General features: G+C 37.0%; 1 protein-coding gene across 1 annotated transcript in view; it reads left to right on the top strand.

The window, feature by feature from the left end:
• Positions 1 to 20,437, top strand: part of C6 (complement C6) — a 97,831-nt gene that overhangs the window by 37,576 nt on the left and 39,818 nt on the right. Inside the window, exons 9-13 of the mRNA XM_057540347.1 lie at positions 4,365 to 4,487; positions 14,060 to 14,226; positions 16,563 to 16,788; positions 17,712 to 17,883; positions 18,229 to 18,340. Of these exons, the coding sequence (XP_057396330.1) occupies positions 4,365 to 4,487; positions 14,060 to 14,226; positions 16,563 to 16,788; positions 17,712 to 17,883; positions 18,229 to 18,340 (800 nt within the window). The remainder of the gene's footprint in view (positions 1 to 4,364; positions 4,488 to 14,059; positions 14,227 to 16,562; positions 16,789 to 17,711; positions 17,884 to 18,228; positions 18,341 to 20,437) is intronic.

Raw genomic sequence — 20,437 nt, 5'->3', positions numbered from 1 at the left:
CTTTATTTTGACCCTGCTTTATTTCCAAAATGATATGAAGAAAAACCAAAAAGTACACACTCAAGGAAATAAAATAAAAATATAAAATTCAGACAAAAAGAAGAAGGAAAAAATAAATAGGCTTCACCTCTTTGGGCATCAGATTTGACCCAGAATTTCCTGACATTTAAGAACATCATAAGCTGCTCAGTAGTGGTAAACTAAAGAGAGATGCATGCCATCACCTCAAGGAAAACAAAATTTGTCTTGGAACTAAACTCTAAAAGATAATTTACTTATAGCAATTTTATAGGAGATAATTTTATAAAACTGTAATTACAACAAATCCACTGGCAGTCTTTTTTCTTTCTTTCTTTCTTTTCTTTTTTTTTTTTTTTTCTTGGCCGTGCAGCTTGTGGGATCTTAGTTCCCAGACTAGGGATTGAACCCAGTCCCTCAATAGTGAAAGCACGAAGTCCTAGCCACTGTACTAATTCTTTTTCTTTTAATGATTTTAACTGAAAGTCAGAGCAAAGGATGAAAAGCAATTAAGGACTTGACAAGGGACTAAGTTAATATGGGCCAGATATGCACCTATTGGTGACAAAACTTGAAACCAGATGGGAAGCACTTTCATTTGAGGAAAGGTTGCAATTTTATATCTTGGGATATAATCAGTGATATTTTTCTGCTTACATATAAAATAACAATATAAACCTTGGTTTAAAAAATAAATCTTGGTTTCTTATTATCCTAGATTGCCAATATTAATTACTATTACTTAAGTACCTTTGTATAAATTTTTCAGGCTCCTGTGTGAAATGACACAGCGTCCTTGTGATGCTTCTATCTTGAGAACATGGCTAGGAAATTGTATAATAACCAGAACCCAACTGACAGATTCCCCTAAGTAAATCAGAATTCTTGATCATTTAACTTTTATACAAAAGGAATTAAGAATTTATTTTAAAAGACACCAAGCCAACTCTGACGTCAATAGAGTTTCAATCCTTCTGTTCTTATATCTCATTATGGCAAATAGTAATGTTTAATGGGGCTTCCCTGAGTCCTTCTAAACCTTAATTGATCAGATGTCCATCATTATCTGCTTTTTAAGAGAGGAGATGTAATAAATGTCTTTGAGAAAGATTTTCAGTAAGAAGGTCTTCAAAATTTTTTGCCTTACAGAGTTACTGAAAGCCAAAAGACTTATGCTGTGATGGGCTTTCCACACTGCCTGCCTCTTATGTTTCCTTACAATTATCCTTTCCACTGGAGCAATGTTTGCTTGATGAATTTCATCAACATTTATGCTGAGCAAAAATCGTTTGGGGAAGTCTCTGGCCCTTGACTCGGTTTCATCTCACCCTTGGGATAAAATTATTCTGGTCACTGCTGCTGTAGCCGAGAATAATTTCTCACTTGATAAGCTATACTCATCATGCATTCACAGCAAAACCTCTAAAGGCTTATTTTTTCTCTTTAAATAAAAATAGAGACTTCAGTCACAGAGCCACACATAATAAGAGAAAGAAAGGGAGTTTGAGATATGATATAAAACTGGAAATATATAACCATACACACCTATGTACACATACACACACTATATATATACATAGTGTTTATAGTATGTGTATATATATTTATATTTAATATATTAAATAAGATATATATCCTTATATTCGATATTTTTATATGTAATATATATTCTTATAGTCATTAAATATGTGCATATCCATGTATATATATACTTCTCTGAGTCACAATAATAATATTGGAGCTCAATTTTAATTGTGGTTAAGATGAAGCTCACTCAGACAGAAACAAATCTCAATAAAATGGAATTCTCCGGTGGGTGTGCTTACCTGTTTTTGCCCACTCTTCAGATGAATACATATTCTGGCCTCCTCCCTTTTCCCTCTTTTAGTCCTTCTCCCCTTACTTCTCAATAATGTAGAGTTAGAGTTTAGACTTGGTTTTTATTTGCTTTATTCAATAAGAATTATTTGCTTTATTCAATAAGAATTATATCCCTTGTCATTATTTTTTTTAAATAACTTGAATATTTCATAGTACTTTCTCTAGTGCAAGAAAAATAAAACAAAATTAAATTGCTTTTTATTTGCATCCCTTGATTTATTCCTCTACTGCACAGTGTCCCATAGTCAATTTAAAACCTTGAATAAAAGTTGGCATTGCTTCAGCGTGCAAGGTAAAAAGAATTTCAGAAATACAGAGAGAACATTAAACAATTAAAATATCATGTTATACAAGATGGTAATTTTAAAGTCCTTTGACTGGGAAGTTATTTTCTGCTCTGAATTAGAAGAGAAAAACTATACACCCCACTATTTATCAGTATGACATTTTTGATTGACACTGTTGACCTTTGCCCAGTCAGAGTAGCTGAGGACATTTCTGAAATACTCATCCCTGTGTCACATCAGAGGGACACTCAGGCTTGAGAGGGCAAGTGCTTCAGCATCAAGAAACTCCTGTGTCAGTGTGGATATGGGTCAGGCACAAGCTATAGGACATCTTGTGAAGAAGAAAAGGCCAGCACAGAAATTCACTGATAAAGCCTTAATATTTTGATCACTGCATGACCAACACCATGACTCATAAGAGAGATTCATCATTCAAATCTTTAAGCATTCTCCTATAACCCTCAGCAAATGTAATTAACTAACTTTATAGTTAATTAATTATGTTATAATTAGTGAGTTGGTCACATACAATTTAATTTTCACTTATAAATCATAGAAACCTAATGAAAGGATGAGTTATGCACCACAGACATATTAAATTCCTCACGTGGCCTAAACATTTGCCTGACCCACTTATAAGAACAATACTACCAGAAGAAAAATGAGTCGTGTTTATTCAGTCTGACCAAAACAGCCATCAAACCAAGAATTCTTTACTCCCAACCTGTAATACATTTCTTTGAATGGGTCAAACTATTGAAAAAACTGTGAAGTAAGAAGCCCCATCCCCATCTACTCAGCCTCATTCCTCGGTGATCTGCGCCCTCAGGTTTAAATTTCAGCATCATACTCACATGACGCATCTAGCTCTGAAAACATTCTTCCCTGCCTCTTGTAACCTGCAACTCTAAGAATCAGTATCTGATAAACTACTTTGCTTTAAAGTGCTTAAGAGCTCACATAACACCTCTATCTCTCATGAGCTTGTATTTTTCAAGGCGATTTTTAACTAAACATCAAAAAAACTGGATTCTAGTTTAGGTGTTTTGGGTACCAGGTCAGGTGACTTGGGAAGCTGTTAAAAAAAAAAAAAAAAAAAGGAAACTTTTATTCTCCTCAAATCACCCCAGATAGGCAGTACCACGTTAGCGTCCAAACAGCCAGACCTATTTCTCTGTGCTCTGTCCCACTCAATCCCTGACATCCCCATCAGTTTTGAAGTCATTAAGAATAATGGCTAGCACTGGGGTGGGAAAGACTGATTCAGATACCAAAATCTTTAACAAATGATGCTTTGAAGTTTGTTAAAAGATAAGAACAATGAAGACCAAAGGAATTAGAATTGGATGTCCTGAGCTTCAGAGCATCAAGACTTTTACAAGAGTTATAAAACTGTGGAGTGTCATCCTATGAAAGCAGCACTGGGAAACTAGGAAGATATCAAGCCCAGCTCCAACTCCTAAAGAGGCTGGGAATGAGGCAGCATCAACCTCCCTTGGAGACAGCAGTGGAAATATATCAAGTATAGGCTTGAATTAAGATGAGGAGAAAGAGCAAACAGTCATCGAGGACATAAAAGAAGAGTTCATGAGTCAGGAAGTCAGAATTTCTGAGAGTAAAATGAAAGGGTTTTGGAGGTAGAGGTGGAGTGAGCAGCTAAGTCAGGGAGGGGAAGTATAGCCAAGTATGAGAATGAGTGTTCCGGGAAGAAGAGGTGACCAATGAGATTTACATTTTAGGTGGTGAACGGGAGAAGAAGTGAAATGGATTCAGTTCTCACAGAATCAGCTGTGGCCCCAAAAGAAGGCCTGACAGCAGGGCACCAAACAGAGCATGTGTTCATCTCTTGACTTGTGGGGCTATACAAGGGCAGTGGCCAGCAGGACGGGAAAGCTTAGAGATTTATTGTGTGTAGGCAACATGGAGACGCCAACATGATCCCCATGGGGGAGACGGCGGGGACTCATATATACCTCTTCTCTTCAGCATGTCCCAGGGCTTGTGAAGGACTGCCTCTGTAGTAAAAGCCATTAATCATTCGAGCTCACGGGAACTGGAGGAGTTGTGTGCTGATATGGAGCACCTGTAGCTCCCCAAGTGCCCAGAGCCTCATGTTCCTCTTCCCTGAATTCTCCATGGTACATTCTCAGGGTTTTTTGCTTGTATTCCATTTCCTAGGTTTAACGAAGGCAGAAGCCCAAAATTGCATCCGGGTTGAAACAAAGAAACGCTTCCTTTTTTTTAAGAAAACAAAAGTGGAATACCGGTGCACCACTAACAAGCTGTCAGAGAAATATGGAGGTAACAGTGCTTTCTCTTAGCAACTTACCCAGTGCGTCCTGACTGGCAGTAATTTAAGTATCATATTGCACATGACTGTGACTATACTATTTTTCACTTTTCATTAGTTTCATTTGTTTGTCTCAGAGCCCTATGTGTGGTGGGGGAAGGGAGCAAATCAAATATTAGTACTACTTAAAAGGGGACATGGTTAAGATTTTCTTTATCTCCTATTTAGTTTGTTTAACTGAATGCACACTTATTGATTCTTCCTATCGGCCAAACTCAGTATTAAGCATTGTAAATACAGATGGGCATGAACTAGGTCTTCCAATCAAGGAACTTACAAAGTAAGGATACATATAGATAACCATTAAAAATACAGAAGATGTGGTACATATATACAATGGAATACTACTCAGCCATAAAAAAGAATGAAATAATGCCATTTGTATCAATGTGGATGGACCTAGAGATTATTATACTAAGTGAAGTAAGTCAGACAAAGACAAATACCATATGATATCACTTCTATGTGGAATCTAACATATGATACAAGTGAACTTATTACAAAACAGAAACAAACTCATAGACATATTATAGAAAACAAACTTATGGTTATCAAATGAGAAGGGGGGTTAGAGATAAATTAGGAGTTTTGGATTAGAAGATACAAACTACTATATATAAAATAGATAAATAAGGTCTTACTGTATGGCACAGGGAACTATACTCAGTACCTTGTAATAAACCATAAAGGAAAAGAATATGAAAAAAAATTATATATATGTGTGTGTATATATATCCATATATATGAAAAACTGAATCACTCTGCTGTACACCAGAAACTAACACAACATTGTAAATCAACTATACTTCAATTAAAAAAAAAAAACAGACAAATAAGTCGTAAGAGAAGTACATTAAAAAGGCTCAGGCAACAAAGTCAGAAACCTGAGTGCTGTCTTTGATTTCTCCCTCCCTCTTTCTAGCCTCTACATCCAATAAGTAGTCACTCTTCCTCCTTAATATTTCTCCCAGTTCTCCCCAGCTCTTCATTTCCATAGACATGCCTTTCATTCATCATTTCCAACCTGGATTACCACAGAGGGCTCCCAACTGGTTCCCTTGCCTATGGTTTTGCCTTCTTCCAATCTATTCTACACATTTTCTGTTAGAGGAATATTCTCCAAGGCAAATCTTATCATGAAATACTCATGCCTTAAACTTGTCATGGTTTCACATAGCCTTGAAGATAAGTTTCTGCATCTCTCTCTGCCTAGCTAAACTTTATGTAGTCTCCTAAATAAGTCATGCTCTCTCATGTGCCTTGCCATTATAAATAACTCCTTCCTCTGTGTAAAATTTTCTTATTCCCTTACTCTTCTTGACTGATTGCTACTTCTGCTCAGAACAAAGGAAATCAGAATCACAAAAACTCCCAAAATATGAAGTTTATATTGTCATGGGAAGACAGCCAAGGAACAGATAATAATGTCATATTTACTATAATAATAAATAGGTAGTTTTAAATATCAGAGCCTATCAATGGTCTACATGTGGATGCCCATGTTGAGCATAAGCAAAATGAGAGCTGATCTGACAACTACACATTTGTATTATACAACCCCCAAAAAAGAACAGTATGCAAAGCAATCAACCTAGTAATATAAACCAAAGACTGTACAGATTCTATACCAGTTTGTCTTGCAATAGAATAATTTAATAAGAATGTGAATTCAGTAAATCAAAAGCTCAGACATGAAGACATTAAATATAAGAATTAATTGAAAAGGAAGATTTCAAAGCTAAGGTACAAAGACAGCAAATATTGAAAAGTATCACCATTATAGTTATAAATAGACACTGCAAGTTCAAAATATAATTGTCTGAAGATAAAATTAATAAAGAAAAGATCTAAAGTAATTCATAATGAACGCAGAGAAAAAATCCAGATATTAACCATTATTAAAGAATATCTAATGGAAATGGAATGACAAATGTAATTCAATAGATGGGAATTAGTGTTCCTGAAATAGAAGGCCCAAGAAATTAAACAGAAAAACTATTTTTTTAAATATATATAAATAAATAAATATACATACATATATATATATATATATATAAAGTCCCTGAAATAAAGGAAGAAATTCGTCTTGATTATTTGTATCAGAAATATTGTTCAAATACACAATTTCAAGACAAATTCTACTTAATTAACTAAATACAAAGATTTTTAAAATGAATTCAAGTATCCTAGCTGAAAGAACAAGTTCCCTACAGGATAACAACAAAATCTGTCTGGCGTCAGACTTCTTGACAAAATGCAAAGCTACAAGATGATAGAGGAATGTCCACAAATTTCTAAAAGAGAAAAGAAAATGTGTTCATATGTAAAGGCAACAGAAAGACATCTCAAAACATGAGAGAATTCTGGAAATATTCATTCTTGAATACTTACTGAAAAAAAACTACTCGACTATAAAATCCATCCAACATAGAGATGAGAAAATGTCAAATATGAATTCTAGTTTTCACCTTGTAGGGACACTGCAAAATCAGAGACTATTGCAATAGTCTCCAAACTGATTAATCAACTATCAATCCTGCCCAGCTGACACACTGCTAATATTCCTGAATTGTGTCAACTCCCCAACACAAGTTTTTAGTGCCTGGCTTATAGCAGATTCTCAACTAATGCTTATTAATCACAATGACAATTTGCCTAAAAACAAAGACACATTTATTTTGTTTTCTAAAAGCAAAACACACTTAACAACATAGATTTGGATGGACTGGTTCAAGATGGCAGAGTAGAAGGACGTGTGCTCACTCCCTCTTGCGAGAGCACAGGAATCAAAACTAACTGCTGAAAAATCATGGATAGGAAGACACTGGAACTCACCAAAAAAGATACCCCACATCCAAACACAAAGGAGAAGCCACAATGAAACAGTAAGTGGGGCACAATTACAATACAATCAAATTCCATAACCACTGGGTAGGTGACTCACAAACTGGAGAACAATTATACCATAGAAGTCCACCCACTAGAGTGAAGGTTCTGAGCCCCATGTCAGGCTTCCCAACCTGGGGGTCTGGCAGCAGGAGGAGGAATTTCCAGAGAATCAGACTTTGAAGGCTAGTGGGATTTCATTGCAGCACTTCAACAGGACTGGGAGAAACAGAGACTCCACTCTTGGAAGACACACACAAAGTAGTGTGCACATCAGGACCCAGGGGAAAGGAGCAGTGACCCCATAGGAGACTGAACCAGACCTACTTGCTACTCTTGGAGGGTCTCCTGCAGAGGTGGTGGGCAGCTGTGGCTCACCATGGGGACAAGGACACAGGCGGCAGAAGTTCTGGGAAGTACTCCTTGGTGTGAACCTTCCCAGAGTCCGGCATTAGCCCAACCAAAGAACCTCTAGGCTCCAGTGCTTGGTTGCCTCAGGCCAAACAACCAAAAGGGCGGGAACTCAGCCCCACCCATTAGCAGACAAATGGATTAAAGTTTTACTGAGCTCTGCCCACCAGAGCAACACCCAGCTCTACCCACCACCAGTGCCTCCCATTAGGAAGCTTGCACAAGCCTCTTAGATAGCCTCATTCAATGGAGGACAGACAGCAGAAGCAAGAAGAACTACAATCCTGCAGCCTGTGGAACAAAAACCACATGGACAGAAAGATCGACAAAATGAAAGGGCAGGGGCTTCCCTGGTGGCACAGTGGTTAAGAATCCATCTGCCATGATATACTTAAAGTGACGAAAGGGAAGAACCTACAAGCAAGGTTACTCTACCCAGCAAGGATCTCATTCAGATTCAATGGAGAAATCAAAAGCTTTACAGACAAGCAAAAGCTAAGAGAATTCAGCACCACCAAACCAGCTCTACAACAAATGCTAAAGGAGTTTCTCTAAGTGGGAAACAGAAGAGAAAAAGGACCTACAAAAACAAACCCCCAAAAATTAAGAAAATGGTCATAGGAACATACATATCAATAATTACCTTAAACGTGAATGGATTAAATGCTCCAACCAAAAGACACAGTCTTGCTGAATGGATACAAAAACAAAACCCATATATATGTTGTCTACAAGAGACCCACTTCAGACCTAAGGACACATACAGACTGAAAGTGAGGGGATGGAAAAAGATATTCCATGCAAACAGAAATCAAAAGAAAGCTGGAGTAGCAATACTCATATCAGATAAAATAGACTTTAAAATAAAGAATGTTACAAGAGGCAAGGAAGGACACTATGCAATGATCAAGGGATCAGTCCCTTGATCCCTTGTTATATCAGAAGATGATATAACAATTATAAATATATATGCACCCAACATAGGAGCACCCCAACACATAAGGCAACTGCTAACAGCTATAAAAGAGGAAATCAACAGTAACACAGTAACAGTGGGGGACTTTAACACCTCACTTACACCAATGGACAGATCATCCAAACAGAAAATTAATAAGGAAACACAAGCTTTAAATTACACAATAGACCAGAGAGATTTAATTGATATTTATAGGACATTCCACCCAAAAACAGCAGATTACAATTTCTTCTCAAGTGCACATGGAATATCCTCCAGGATAGATCACATCTTGGGTCACAAATCAAGCCTCAGTAAATTTAAGAAAATTGAAATCATATCAAGCATCTTTTCTGACCACAACGCTATGAGATTAGAAATCAATTATAGGGAAAAAACCATAAAAAACACAAACATATGGAGGCTAAACAATATGCTACTAAATAACCAAGAGATCACTGAAGAAATCAAAGAGGAAATCAAAAAATACCTAGAGACGAATGAAAATGAAAACACAATGATCCAAAACCTATGGGATGCAGTAAAAGCAGTTCTAAGAGGGAAGTTTATACCTATACAAGCCTACCTCAAGAAACAAGAATCATCTCAAATAAACAATCTAACCTTACACCTAAAGGAACCAGAGAAAGAAGAACAAACAAAACCCAACATTAGCAGAAGGAAAGAAATCATAAAGATCAGAGCAGACATAAATGAATTAGAAACAAAGAAAACAATAACAAAGATCAATAAAACTAAAAGCTGGTTCTTTGAAAGGGTAAATTAAATTGATAAACCTTTAGCCAGACTCATCAAGAAAAAGTGGGAGATTACTCAAATCAATAAAATTAGAAATGAAAAGGAGAAGTTACAATGGACATGGCAGAAATACAAAGCATCCTAAGAGACTACTACAAGCAACTCTATGCCAATAAAAAGGACAGCCTGGAAGAAATGGACAAATTCTTAGAAAGGTATAACTTTCCAAGACTGAACCAGGAAGAAATAGAAAATATGAACAAACTAATCACAAAGAATGAAATTGAAACTGTGATTAAAAAGCTTCCACCAAAAAAAGTCCAAGACCAGATGGCTTCACAGGTGAGTTGTATCAAACATTTAGAGAAGAGCTAACACCCATCATTCTCAAACTCTTCCAAAAAATTGCAGAGGAAGGAACACTCCCAAACTCACTCTACGAGGCCACCATCACTCTGATACCAAAACCAGACAAAGATACTACAAAAAAAGAAAATTAGAGACCAATATCACTGATGAATATAGATGCAAAAATCCTCAGCAAAATACTAGTAAACAGAATCCAACAACACATTAAAAGAATCATACACTATGATCAAGTGGGATTTATCCCAGGGATGCATGGATTCTTCAATATATGCAAATCAATCAATGTGATACACCATATTGACAAATTGAAGAATGAAAACCATATGATCATCTCAGTAGATGCAGAAAAAAACTCTTAACAAAATTCAACACCCATTTATGATAAAAACTCTCCAGAAGGTGGGCATAGAGGGAAACTACTTCAACATAATAAAAGCCATATATGACAAACCCACAGCAAACATCATGCTCAATGGTGAAAAACTGAAAGCATTTCCTCTAAGATCAGGAACAAGACAAGGATGTCCACTGTTGCCACTATTATCAAACATAGGTTTGGAAGTCCTAGCCACGGCAATCAGAAAAAAAAAAGAAATAAAAGCAATACAAATTGGAAAAGAAGTAAAACTGTCACTGTTGCAGATGACATCATACTATATATAGATAATCCAACAGATGCCACCAGAAAACTATTAGAGCTAATCAATGAATTTGGTAAAGTTGCAGGGTACAAAATTAATGCACAGAAATCTCTTGCATTCCTATACATTAACAACAAAAGATCAGAAAGAGAAATTAAGGAAACAATCCCATTCACCATTGCAACAAAAAGAATAAAAAACCTAGGAATAAACCTACTTAAGGAGACAAAAGACCTGTACTCAGACAACTATAAGACACTGATGAAAGAAATCAAAGATGAGACAAAGAGATGGAGAGATATACCATGTCCTTGGAATGGAAGAATCAATATTGTGAAAATGACTATACCACCCAAAGCAATCTACAGTTTCAATGCAATCCCTATCAAATTACCAAAGGCATTTTTTACAGAACTAGAACAAAAAATCTTAAAATTTGTATGGAGACACAAAAGACCCCAAATAGCCAAAGCAGTCTTGAGGGAAACAAATGGAGCTGGAGGAATCAGACTTCCTGACTTCAGACTATACTACAAAGCTATGGTAATCAAGACAGTATGGTACTGGCACAAAAACAGAAACATAGATCAATGGATAGAAACCCAGAGATAAACCCCTGCACCTTTGGTCAACTAACCTATGATAAAGGAGGCAAGGATATACAATGGAGAAAAGACAACCCTTCAATAAGTGGTGCTGAGAAAACTGGACAGCTACATGTAAAAGAATGAAATTAGGACCCTCCCTAACACCATACACAAAAATAAACTCAAAATGGATTAAAGACCTAAATGTAAGACCAGACACTCTAAAACTTTTAGAGGAAGACATAGGAAGAACACTCTTCGACATAAATCACAGTGAGATCTTTTGTGACCCACCTCCTAGAGTAATGGAAATTAAAACAAAAATAAACAAATGGAACCTACTGAAACTTAAAACCTTTGGCAAAGCAAAGGAAACTACAAGCAAGACAAAAAGACAACCCTCAGAATAGGAGAAAATATTTGGAAATGAATCAACGGACAAAGGATTAATCTCCAAAATATATAAACAGCTCATGCAGCTCAATATTCAAAAAACAAACAACTCAATTAAAAAATGTGCAGAAGACCTAAATAGACATTTCTCCAAGGAAGACATACAGTTTGCCAAGAGGCACATGAAAAGATGCTCAACATCACAAATTATTAGAGAAATGCAAATCAAAACTACAAAGAGGTATCACCTCACACCAGTTAGAATGGGCATCGTCAGAAAATGTACAAACAACAAATGCTGGAGAGGGTGTGGAGAAAAGGGAACCCTCTTGCACTGTTGGTGGGAATGTAAATTAATACAGTCACTATGGAGAACAGTATGGAGGTTCCTTAAAAAACTGAAAATAGGATTACCATATACCCAGCAATCCCACTACTGGGCATATACCCAGAGAAAACCATAATTCACGGAGACACATGCACCCCAGTGTTCATTGCAGCACTGTTTACAATAGCCAGGTCATGGAAGCAACCTAAATGCCCATCGACAGACAAATGGATAAAGAAGATGTGGTGCATATATACAATGGAATATTACTCAGCCATAAAAAGGAACGAAATTGGGGCTTTTGCAGAGGTGTGAGTGGACCTAGAGACTGTCATACAGAGTGAAGTAAGTCAGAAAGAGAAAAACAAATATCGTATATTAACGCATATATGTGGAATCTAGAAAAATGGTACAGATGAACCAGTTTGTAAGGCAGAAATAGAGACACAGATGTAGAGAACAAAGGTATGGACACCAAGGGGGAAAAGCGCTGGGGGGGGGGGATGAATTGGGAGATTGGGATTGACATATATACACTAATATGTATAAAATAGGTAAGTAATAAAAACCTGCTGTATAAAAAAATAAAAATAAAAAAACCCTTAGATTTGTCTATTTCTAACCCTGAACTACTTTGATTAAATCATTTGACTCCAAACTTTTATAATCTGTAATGGTACCATTAAATTTTTTTGAGGATATATCCCTAATATATGTATACTTACTAACAAATGTTTATAAGTATATTATTCTAAAAATACATTATGGACAAAAATATATACGAGTGTAGAAAATAGAAAATATCAAAAGATAATCTATATGAAATAAACAGAATTTTTCCTTGTCTTGCTCATATCATAATGATAATACTTCATAAAATTCCTTAAAATCTTTGATATGTTTTGAGAGTGCCTTGCTGTCAAACTCATGTTGTGATTGATGAGAAGCTTGTGGAAGAAATAGAAGTGTCTGTTCTTCCTTCTATTAGTTGTTTTCCTTATGTTTACACTGTTGGTATCATCTTCAGTCTGCATTTTCTTTCTGGAATACTTTTAAGGAATTTATTCAGTTGTAAGCATTCTGTTCGAAGTAGCTAATAGAATAGTAAATAGACTTAACTAGTTCTTTCTTCAGTGTCCCATGCTTATCATATATAGCTCTTACCAGTGTCAATCCATTTATGACATATATCAATCTGCATGTCAGAGTCACTGTCAATAGGTATATGATATATTGGCAAATAATAATTTCTCCCTTATTTTTTCATAGAGAGAGTATTTCGCCCATTGTTCTAATCATCCTAGACTCTCTTACTGTAGAATTTCTAAACAGTTAGGGGCATGGCTGATCCTTACTGACACTCCAGAACAGACACCAGATTAATGCCATTAACTATTACCCATATCACTAGCCTCTTTTCCATTTGATTTTATTTCTCACTATAATTTCTTATTGCTCAGTTTCTACCCATATTAAAGACACCATTAGTTAAGAGGAACTGTTTTGAAAATTTATATGAAAGATCTGTGCTGTATAGAGTAAATGCCAGTACCTCTAAAGCAACATTGTGCCAACTTTTAACTTGAGGTTTAATTTTTTTTTTTTGATTAGTTGTACTTTTACTCCTGTCTTTAAGCTTAAAGGTATTCTATCAATATTTTTCTGTAATTGTAGTCAGTTATGGCATGGCAGTCAACTGACTGGGTACCAGAAACCATGTGGTTTATGTTATTCCGGGGGCCCAAGACATATGCCCATATAAGTCAAAAGTGGGAGGCTTGGCATCAAAGAGCAGGAGACAGAGTCCTCAGGCTTTGGGCTACATCTGCATCCCAGCGCCCCTCCTCCCCCTTAGTATCCATGTGTTCCAGGCCAAATTACTTCTGGCTTCAATGTCCATGTTTATAACACCTACTTCTCCAGGTTGTTATGAGAATTACATAAATAATGAGTGCAGAGTGCCTGGCATACACGTGTTGCTTAATAAATGGTAGCTGTTGGCACTATTATTATCATTTCTGTTATTAAACTCCCTATAGGGACAAGAGATGTGTTCTCTTGCTTTTCACTTAGTTTACTTAATGGAGCTACATGACTCTACCATCTGCTTCTTTCTCCTGTGCAAATAGGCTTTGCTTTCAAGTTTGAATTTGCAATAAAATTAAATGAGTAATTTTCTTGAAATACCTTGCAGGTTCGTTTATGCAGGGATCAGAGAAATCCATATCCCTGGTTCAAGGCGGGAGGAGTGAGTATGCAGCGGCTTTGGCATGGGAGAAAGGGAGCTCTGGTCCAGAAGAGAAGACATTTTCTGAGTGGTTAGAATCAGTGAAGGAAAATCCTACTGTGATTGACTTTAAGGTAAGATTGAAAAACATTATGGGTTTCTTTCTAAAGAAATGTCTTTCTTTAGTATTCACAACATACCTTTTTAAAAACCATTAAATTACACATCTCTTGTTTTTGCTGTTCAAACAAGCATTCTGTAGTACAGCGTTTAGAATTCCCAGCACACGTTAAATACCAGAAGAGGGAGTTTAGTGCGTGAAACTGCCTAAACTTACCTGGAGTAGTGTTCTACTCCCCGTGCATGTAATAAATTTGATTTCTGTATTTTTCTTGCAATTCTTTATTTGATGAGCCCTCCTAAATCTTCATTTATAGCTCTGTGGGATAAATGGGATTTTAGACACATTTGATTTTCTGTTTCTATCACCATTGATTAAATTTACCAGTCTTATATTTGTTGTAATTACATTAAAGGGTGATTTTTATTAGGTATGAAATACTTTTTCCAAAAATCACTCATATGCTACTTTGAGCCAGTTTTGCCTAAAACATAAGCACATTTTAAAAAGCCCCTTAAGGAGCTATTCTGCTCATTTCATTTAAATGAATATAAAGGAGTTCAATCATCATGAAGGTAGAATGATTTACATGTAGTGTGAAGATACTTGGAGCTCTACAGGTTATGGTAGGAAAATGAGGTCCAGTTGCCCATCTGGGCCCTTGTGAGTCATACACTGCACTAGAGGGTCATTCCTCTGAGGTTTTAAAATGTTAATTAAAATGAGCCCTGGAAGACCTAAATAGACATTTCTCCAAAGAAGATATACAGATTGCCAACAAACACATGAAAGGATGCTCAACATCCCTAATCATCAGAGAAATGCAAGTCAAAACTACAATGAGGTATCACCTCACACTGCTCAGAATGGCCATCATCAAAAAATCTACAAACAATAAATGCTGGAGAGGGTGTGGAGAAAAGGGAACCCTCTTGCACTGTTGGTGGGAATGTAAATTGATACAGCCACTATGGAGAACAGTATAGAGGTTCCTTAAAAAACTAAAAATAGAACTACCATACAGCCCAGCAATCCCACTACTGGGCATATACCCTGCAAAAACCATAATTCAAAAAGAGTCATGTACCACAATGTTCATTGCAGCACTATTTACAATAGCCAGGACATGGAAGCAACCTAAGTGTCCATCAACAGATGAATAGATAAAGAAGAGGTGGCACACATATACAATGGAATATTACTCAGCCATAAAAAGAAATGAAATTGAGTTATTTGTAGTGAGGTGGATGGACCTAGAGTCTGTCATACAGAGTGAAGTAAGTCAGAAAGAGAAAAACAAATACCATATGCTAACACATATATATGGAATTAAAACAAAAAAAAGGTTCTGAAGAACCTAGAGGCAGGACAGGGATAAAGACACAGACGAAGAGAATGGACTTGAGGACACGGGGAGCGGGAAGGGTAAGCTGGGACAAAGTGAGAGAGTGGCATGGACATATATACACTACCAAATGTAAAATAGATAGCTAGTGGGAAGCAGCCGCATAGCACAGGGAGATCAGCTCGGTGCTTTGTGACCACCTAGAAGGGTGGGATAGGGAGGGTGAGAGGGAGATGCAAGAGGGATGGGATATGGGGATATATGTATATGTGTAGCTGATTCACTTTGTTATAAAGCAGAAACTAACACACCATTGTAAAGCAATTATACTCCAATAAAGATGTTTTAAAAAAAAAAAGCCCTGATTTTGTGTTAGCTCCATATTTGTTACTGTAATTCTTCTATTGATCCTACCAGGAAGTTCATTTCTCTATTTTGTCTCTCCACATTTTCTCATCTGGTTCCACCAAAAGCCAGTAGCACTGTCCCTGGAAAAACAAAGAACACTGAAAGCCTCTCTTCACCCTTTCCAGATTTTTCTCCTTGAGTCAAACTTGATGAGCCTTCAGCAAAGCATTCCTGAGCCGCCTAACTCTTGGTCACTTTTCTCAGTACTTTGATGCATGCATTTGATGCTTAATAAACAAGTCGATGTAAGTCCAAGTAAGCGACACCTCATGTGAGGCTTCCTCCATAGTAGAATTCCGGGGAAAGTAAGCTCCAGATACTTTACACCTGCCATGCTTTAGGGACAACAGAAGCCAGCTAACCTTGCAGATAGCTACTCTACCCACTGTAGAAGGGAAAGAAGCTCCCCCGCCCTCATGGGGAGGGCTTTTCTCCACTAGTCCAATCGACAGATATACCATATTCTACAACAATCCCTTTGAAGTGTGGGATTTTCCAGATCTTGCCTCTCATTCCACAGGAATTGGGCGATGATGGCAACCTGTGCCAAAGAGATGTGATTCTGACTGGACCTCCTCTCTCCCATCTGCTCTTAGCTTGCTCCCATCACAGACCTGGTAAGAAATATCCCCTGTGCGGTGACAAGACGGAACAACCTCAGGAGAGCTTATCAAGAATATGCAGCCAAGTTTGACCCCTGCCAATGTGCTCGATGCCCTAATAACGGCCACCCCACGCTCTCAGGGACCGAATGTCTGTGCGTGTGCCAAAGTGGCACCTACGGTGAGAACTGTGAGAGGCACTCTCCGGATTACAAATCTAGTAAGTGTCAGTAACTTGCTATGAGGTAGGAAGCTTTCCCCTCCAAAGGTATTGTAGGTTGGTCAATGAAAACAACAAAACAAAACAAAACTTCTCTGCATAAGCAATTTCCACCTTATGCAAACTCACAAGGAAAATAGGCCTGGAGAAAGTTAGACTCAAAGGTCAAACAGTCCTGGTGTGAGTCTCAGCTGTAACCTACCAGCTATGTGACCTTGGGAAAGTCACCTAACCTCTCTATGCCTCAATCTGTTCATCCATAAAATGGGGATAATGCCACTATATACCCAAAGATTATATATGTATGTATGTATGTATATATATATATATATATATATATATATATATATACAGCACAATGCCTATAACATAAAATAAATAAAATAATAAAACACACTATAAAGTAAAATACGTGATGCTCTTGTTATAAACCTCTTGTGCATTATAATGTAGAATGAGAATGGCTTGTAATAAGGGATAAATTAAGACACAACCAAAGTTTTCATACAGGACCAAGCAATGTTCATGGTTACCTCTAACCCTCCTTAGAAAAAGGATATGTCATGGGAGTAAGAATATAGTCTATTACCTTTAAAAATGTAATTTTATATATATTCTATTTGGAAGAAGTTCATATGTATGCATGTATTTATGAATATATGTATGTGTGTGATATGTTGCTGATAGTTGAAAACGATTCATAGTTATTGCCATTTTATTCAGGCTGTGGGAACAGGAAAGGGAAATCAGGTGATATGTCAGGCCCTTTGCGCAGATAATTTCTTTTAATCCTCACAATAACCCTACGATATTCCGCAAAGGCTCCCACAGCTAAACTGTGAGGAAGCCCAGCTGACCTGGCTTCAAAGTCCCAATTCTCCCAGAGGCACCATGATCGGTGGGTGGGTCTTCCTGTGTTCCAGATGCTGTAGACGGGAACTGGGGCTGCTGGTCTTCCTGGAGCACGTGTGATGCTACTTACAAGAGATCGAGAACCCGAGAATGCAACCACCCTGCCCCCCAGCAAGGAGGGAAAAGCTGTGAGGGGGAGAGGCGGCAAGAGGAGCACTGCACATTTTCCATAATGCAGAACGAGTAAGGATGGGTATGGGGAGAGAGCGGGGCATCTCCCCCGACACCGCTACTAAACTAGACAGTTAAGATATTTATTTTCTTACTGCTAAGTAAAGAAATGATTAGAATTTTACCTATTCCAACACAACATATCAGTGAGGTGTTAGATCGGCTGCTACCCCTTTTCCTCTCTGTTTTCTCTCTTTTTTAAATGTATTATATACATATATATATATACACACATATATAATGTGTACATACGCGTGCATATATGTATATACATAAACATGTAAATGTGTGTGTATATATATACATATGTATACACATATTTATTGTCTTATACACACGTTTATTTTTCCCTTTTAGTGGACAACCATGCATCAGTGATGATGAGGAAGTGAAAGAAATAGACCTCCCTGAATTAGAATCAGATTCAGGGTGTCCTCAACCAGTCCCTCCAGAAAATGCATTTATCCGGGTAAGCATCCTGACCTTTACTTTAGGTTTGGAATCCAAAAAAATAGAACTTAAGAGACATGCGCTTTCTTTTATTTAGAGTTATTTTTTTCTTAGTTTAATAATCTGTTGACTTAAAAAGTAAAAAAGGAATATTTAGAAAGGCTCCATCACTTTTCCCTGTGAATTCCCTGGAGGTGTCCTCATAGCTGGTTGTTAGACCAAACTAACACACACACTATTGTGTGCCTTGGCACTACGAACTCGTGTGGTGGTACATTTATGTGAGCGGAGAATGGTTTGGATGACTTCTGTAGGAATCTGCAACTAAGATCTGACTGTTTATTTCTGAATCTGAGCAAACTAACCCCCTATCTAAGGCACGTTATCAGAGAAACAAACTAGTCTTGACTGTAACATAGGAGGTGTTGAGTCTGTAATGGCTTTTTAGGTTAAAACCTATAGAATTCTTAAGCAGTCAGTACAGTTTTAATATCTTTTAATTTTATCTTTTTTCATTAAACCACTATATGTTTCTATGTTTAAAAACAACTAAATACTTTTTGTTTGACAGTTCTGTGGCTTTAGATATAAACTTCCAGGAGATAAATAATATTTAAAATTGATCACAGGAGGCATGTGTCCTAATCAATTTTACCTTTTTTAAAAAAAGTTTACCTTTCTTAAACCCAGTAAAGCCTTTAATTTGTTTCCAACTGTATCATATTTATGATCAAAAATCAATAACCCTCGATTCTCCAGGGCCAGCAAATAAATATCCATGGAGCATAGTCTGGGCTAATGTATCTTCCCTGTTCATTCATCTTCTGTTCATGTATAAGGTACCAGGCCTAAAGGTGTGAGGGGGAGGAAATATTTTGGAGGGGGAGTAATGTCGTTTAGTCTTTACTCTAGAACCAGAGATTCTCATACTCCAGATGCACTAGAGGCTAGTCTTGAGCAGGGCCCAGAAACTTCCATAACTAACAAGATCCCTGGTAATACCGATGCTGCTAGGTCAGAAGTCACACTTTGGGAACAAATCCTTTAGAATAAGAGTTAGCAAACTATGGCCCACAGACCAAATCTGGCCTGCCCTCTGTATTCTTTTCTTTTCTTTTTTTAATGAAATTTATTGGAACACAACCACATTCCTTTGTTTACATAATGACCATAGCTGTTTTGTGCAACTGTGACACAAGGTGACAGACACTGCCTGACCTGCAATTGATGATCAAGGCCCTTTATAGAAAAAGTTTTCCAGTCCCTGCCCTACAACAGTACCCTCAGAATTACATTTTGTCAGATCCAGATACCTAAATAATTTTTAATCCGTTTGTGCCAGCTGCTTAAATAAAGTATTAAAATGATTGACATTCTAATTTTAAAAACACACAAAGGGTTTAAACAGTGATTCATTCTTCTAATGACTCTTTACAAAATTAGATTGTATGTTTCCATTTCCATGAATAAGTTCACTCCTTGTTTTAATTTGCTCTTTATTAAAGGCCTAATTCCTACCTGACGATAGTTTTTGCTCAAAAGTAATACAATTTTAACTTTTCCTAATAAGTACCTTCTAGATTCCTAGTAGCAAAATGCCCCTATATGGAGTCAAACAGAGGCAGGTATGCCTCATTCCAGGCTAGAGCAATCATGTCATTGCACGTGAAGATATCTTTTTAGTGACCAAGACACAAGTCCTCATTGGCAAGTGACAGTGACTTTGGGTAAGGGTCCTTGTTTAGTCAGTCTAGCAGATATGTCGGACAAAGCTTGATGGTTGCAACATACACTTATACGTTATAGCTTCATAAAAGAAATGGAAGCAGAAGTTTATGACAATAATTTATTTCAGGATGAATGTGCAGGAAAAATGTGCAGCCTTTGAATAAAACATCTAAATCATTAATACTAGTCACCATGCCATTTCCCTTGGAAACACAGCCATACCCATAATAACCAAAGATGGAATGCTCTTTTTTGTATTCAGGAAATTAATCATCTTCTAGGAGAAAAGTTGAATCACGTGGCCAAGTAATAACAGATGTTGACGATTGAGCCTTCACCTCCCTCAAAATTCCCAACTTCGATTCTCAGAGAATAATTTCCTAGTCAA

This window comes from Balaenoptera acutorostrata, chromosome 2, assembly GCF_949987535.1.
Source record: "Balaenoptera acutorostrata chromosome 2, mBalAcu1.1, whole genome shotgun sequence".
Classification (NCBI taxonomy): Eukaryota; Metazoa; Chordata; class Mammalia; order Artiodactyla; family Balaenopteridae; genus Balaenoptera; species Balaenoptera acutorostrata.
The sequence above is the reverse complement of the archived record's forward strand: the minus strand, read 5'-3'. Positions and strand labels throughout refer to the sequence as shown.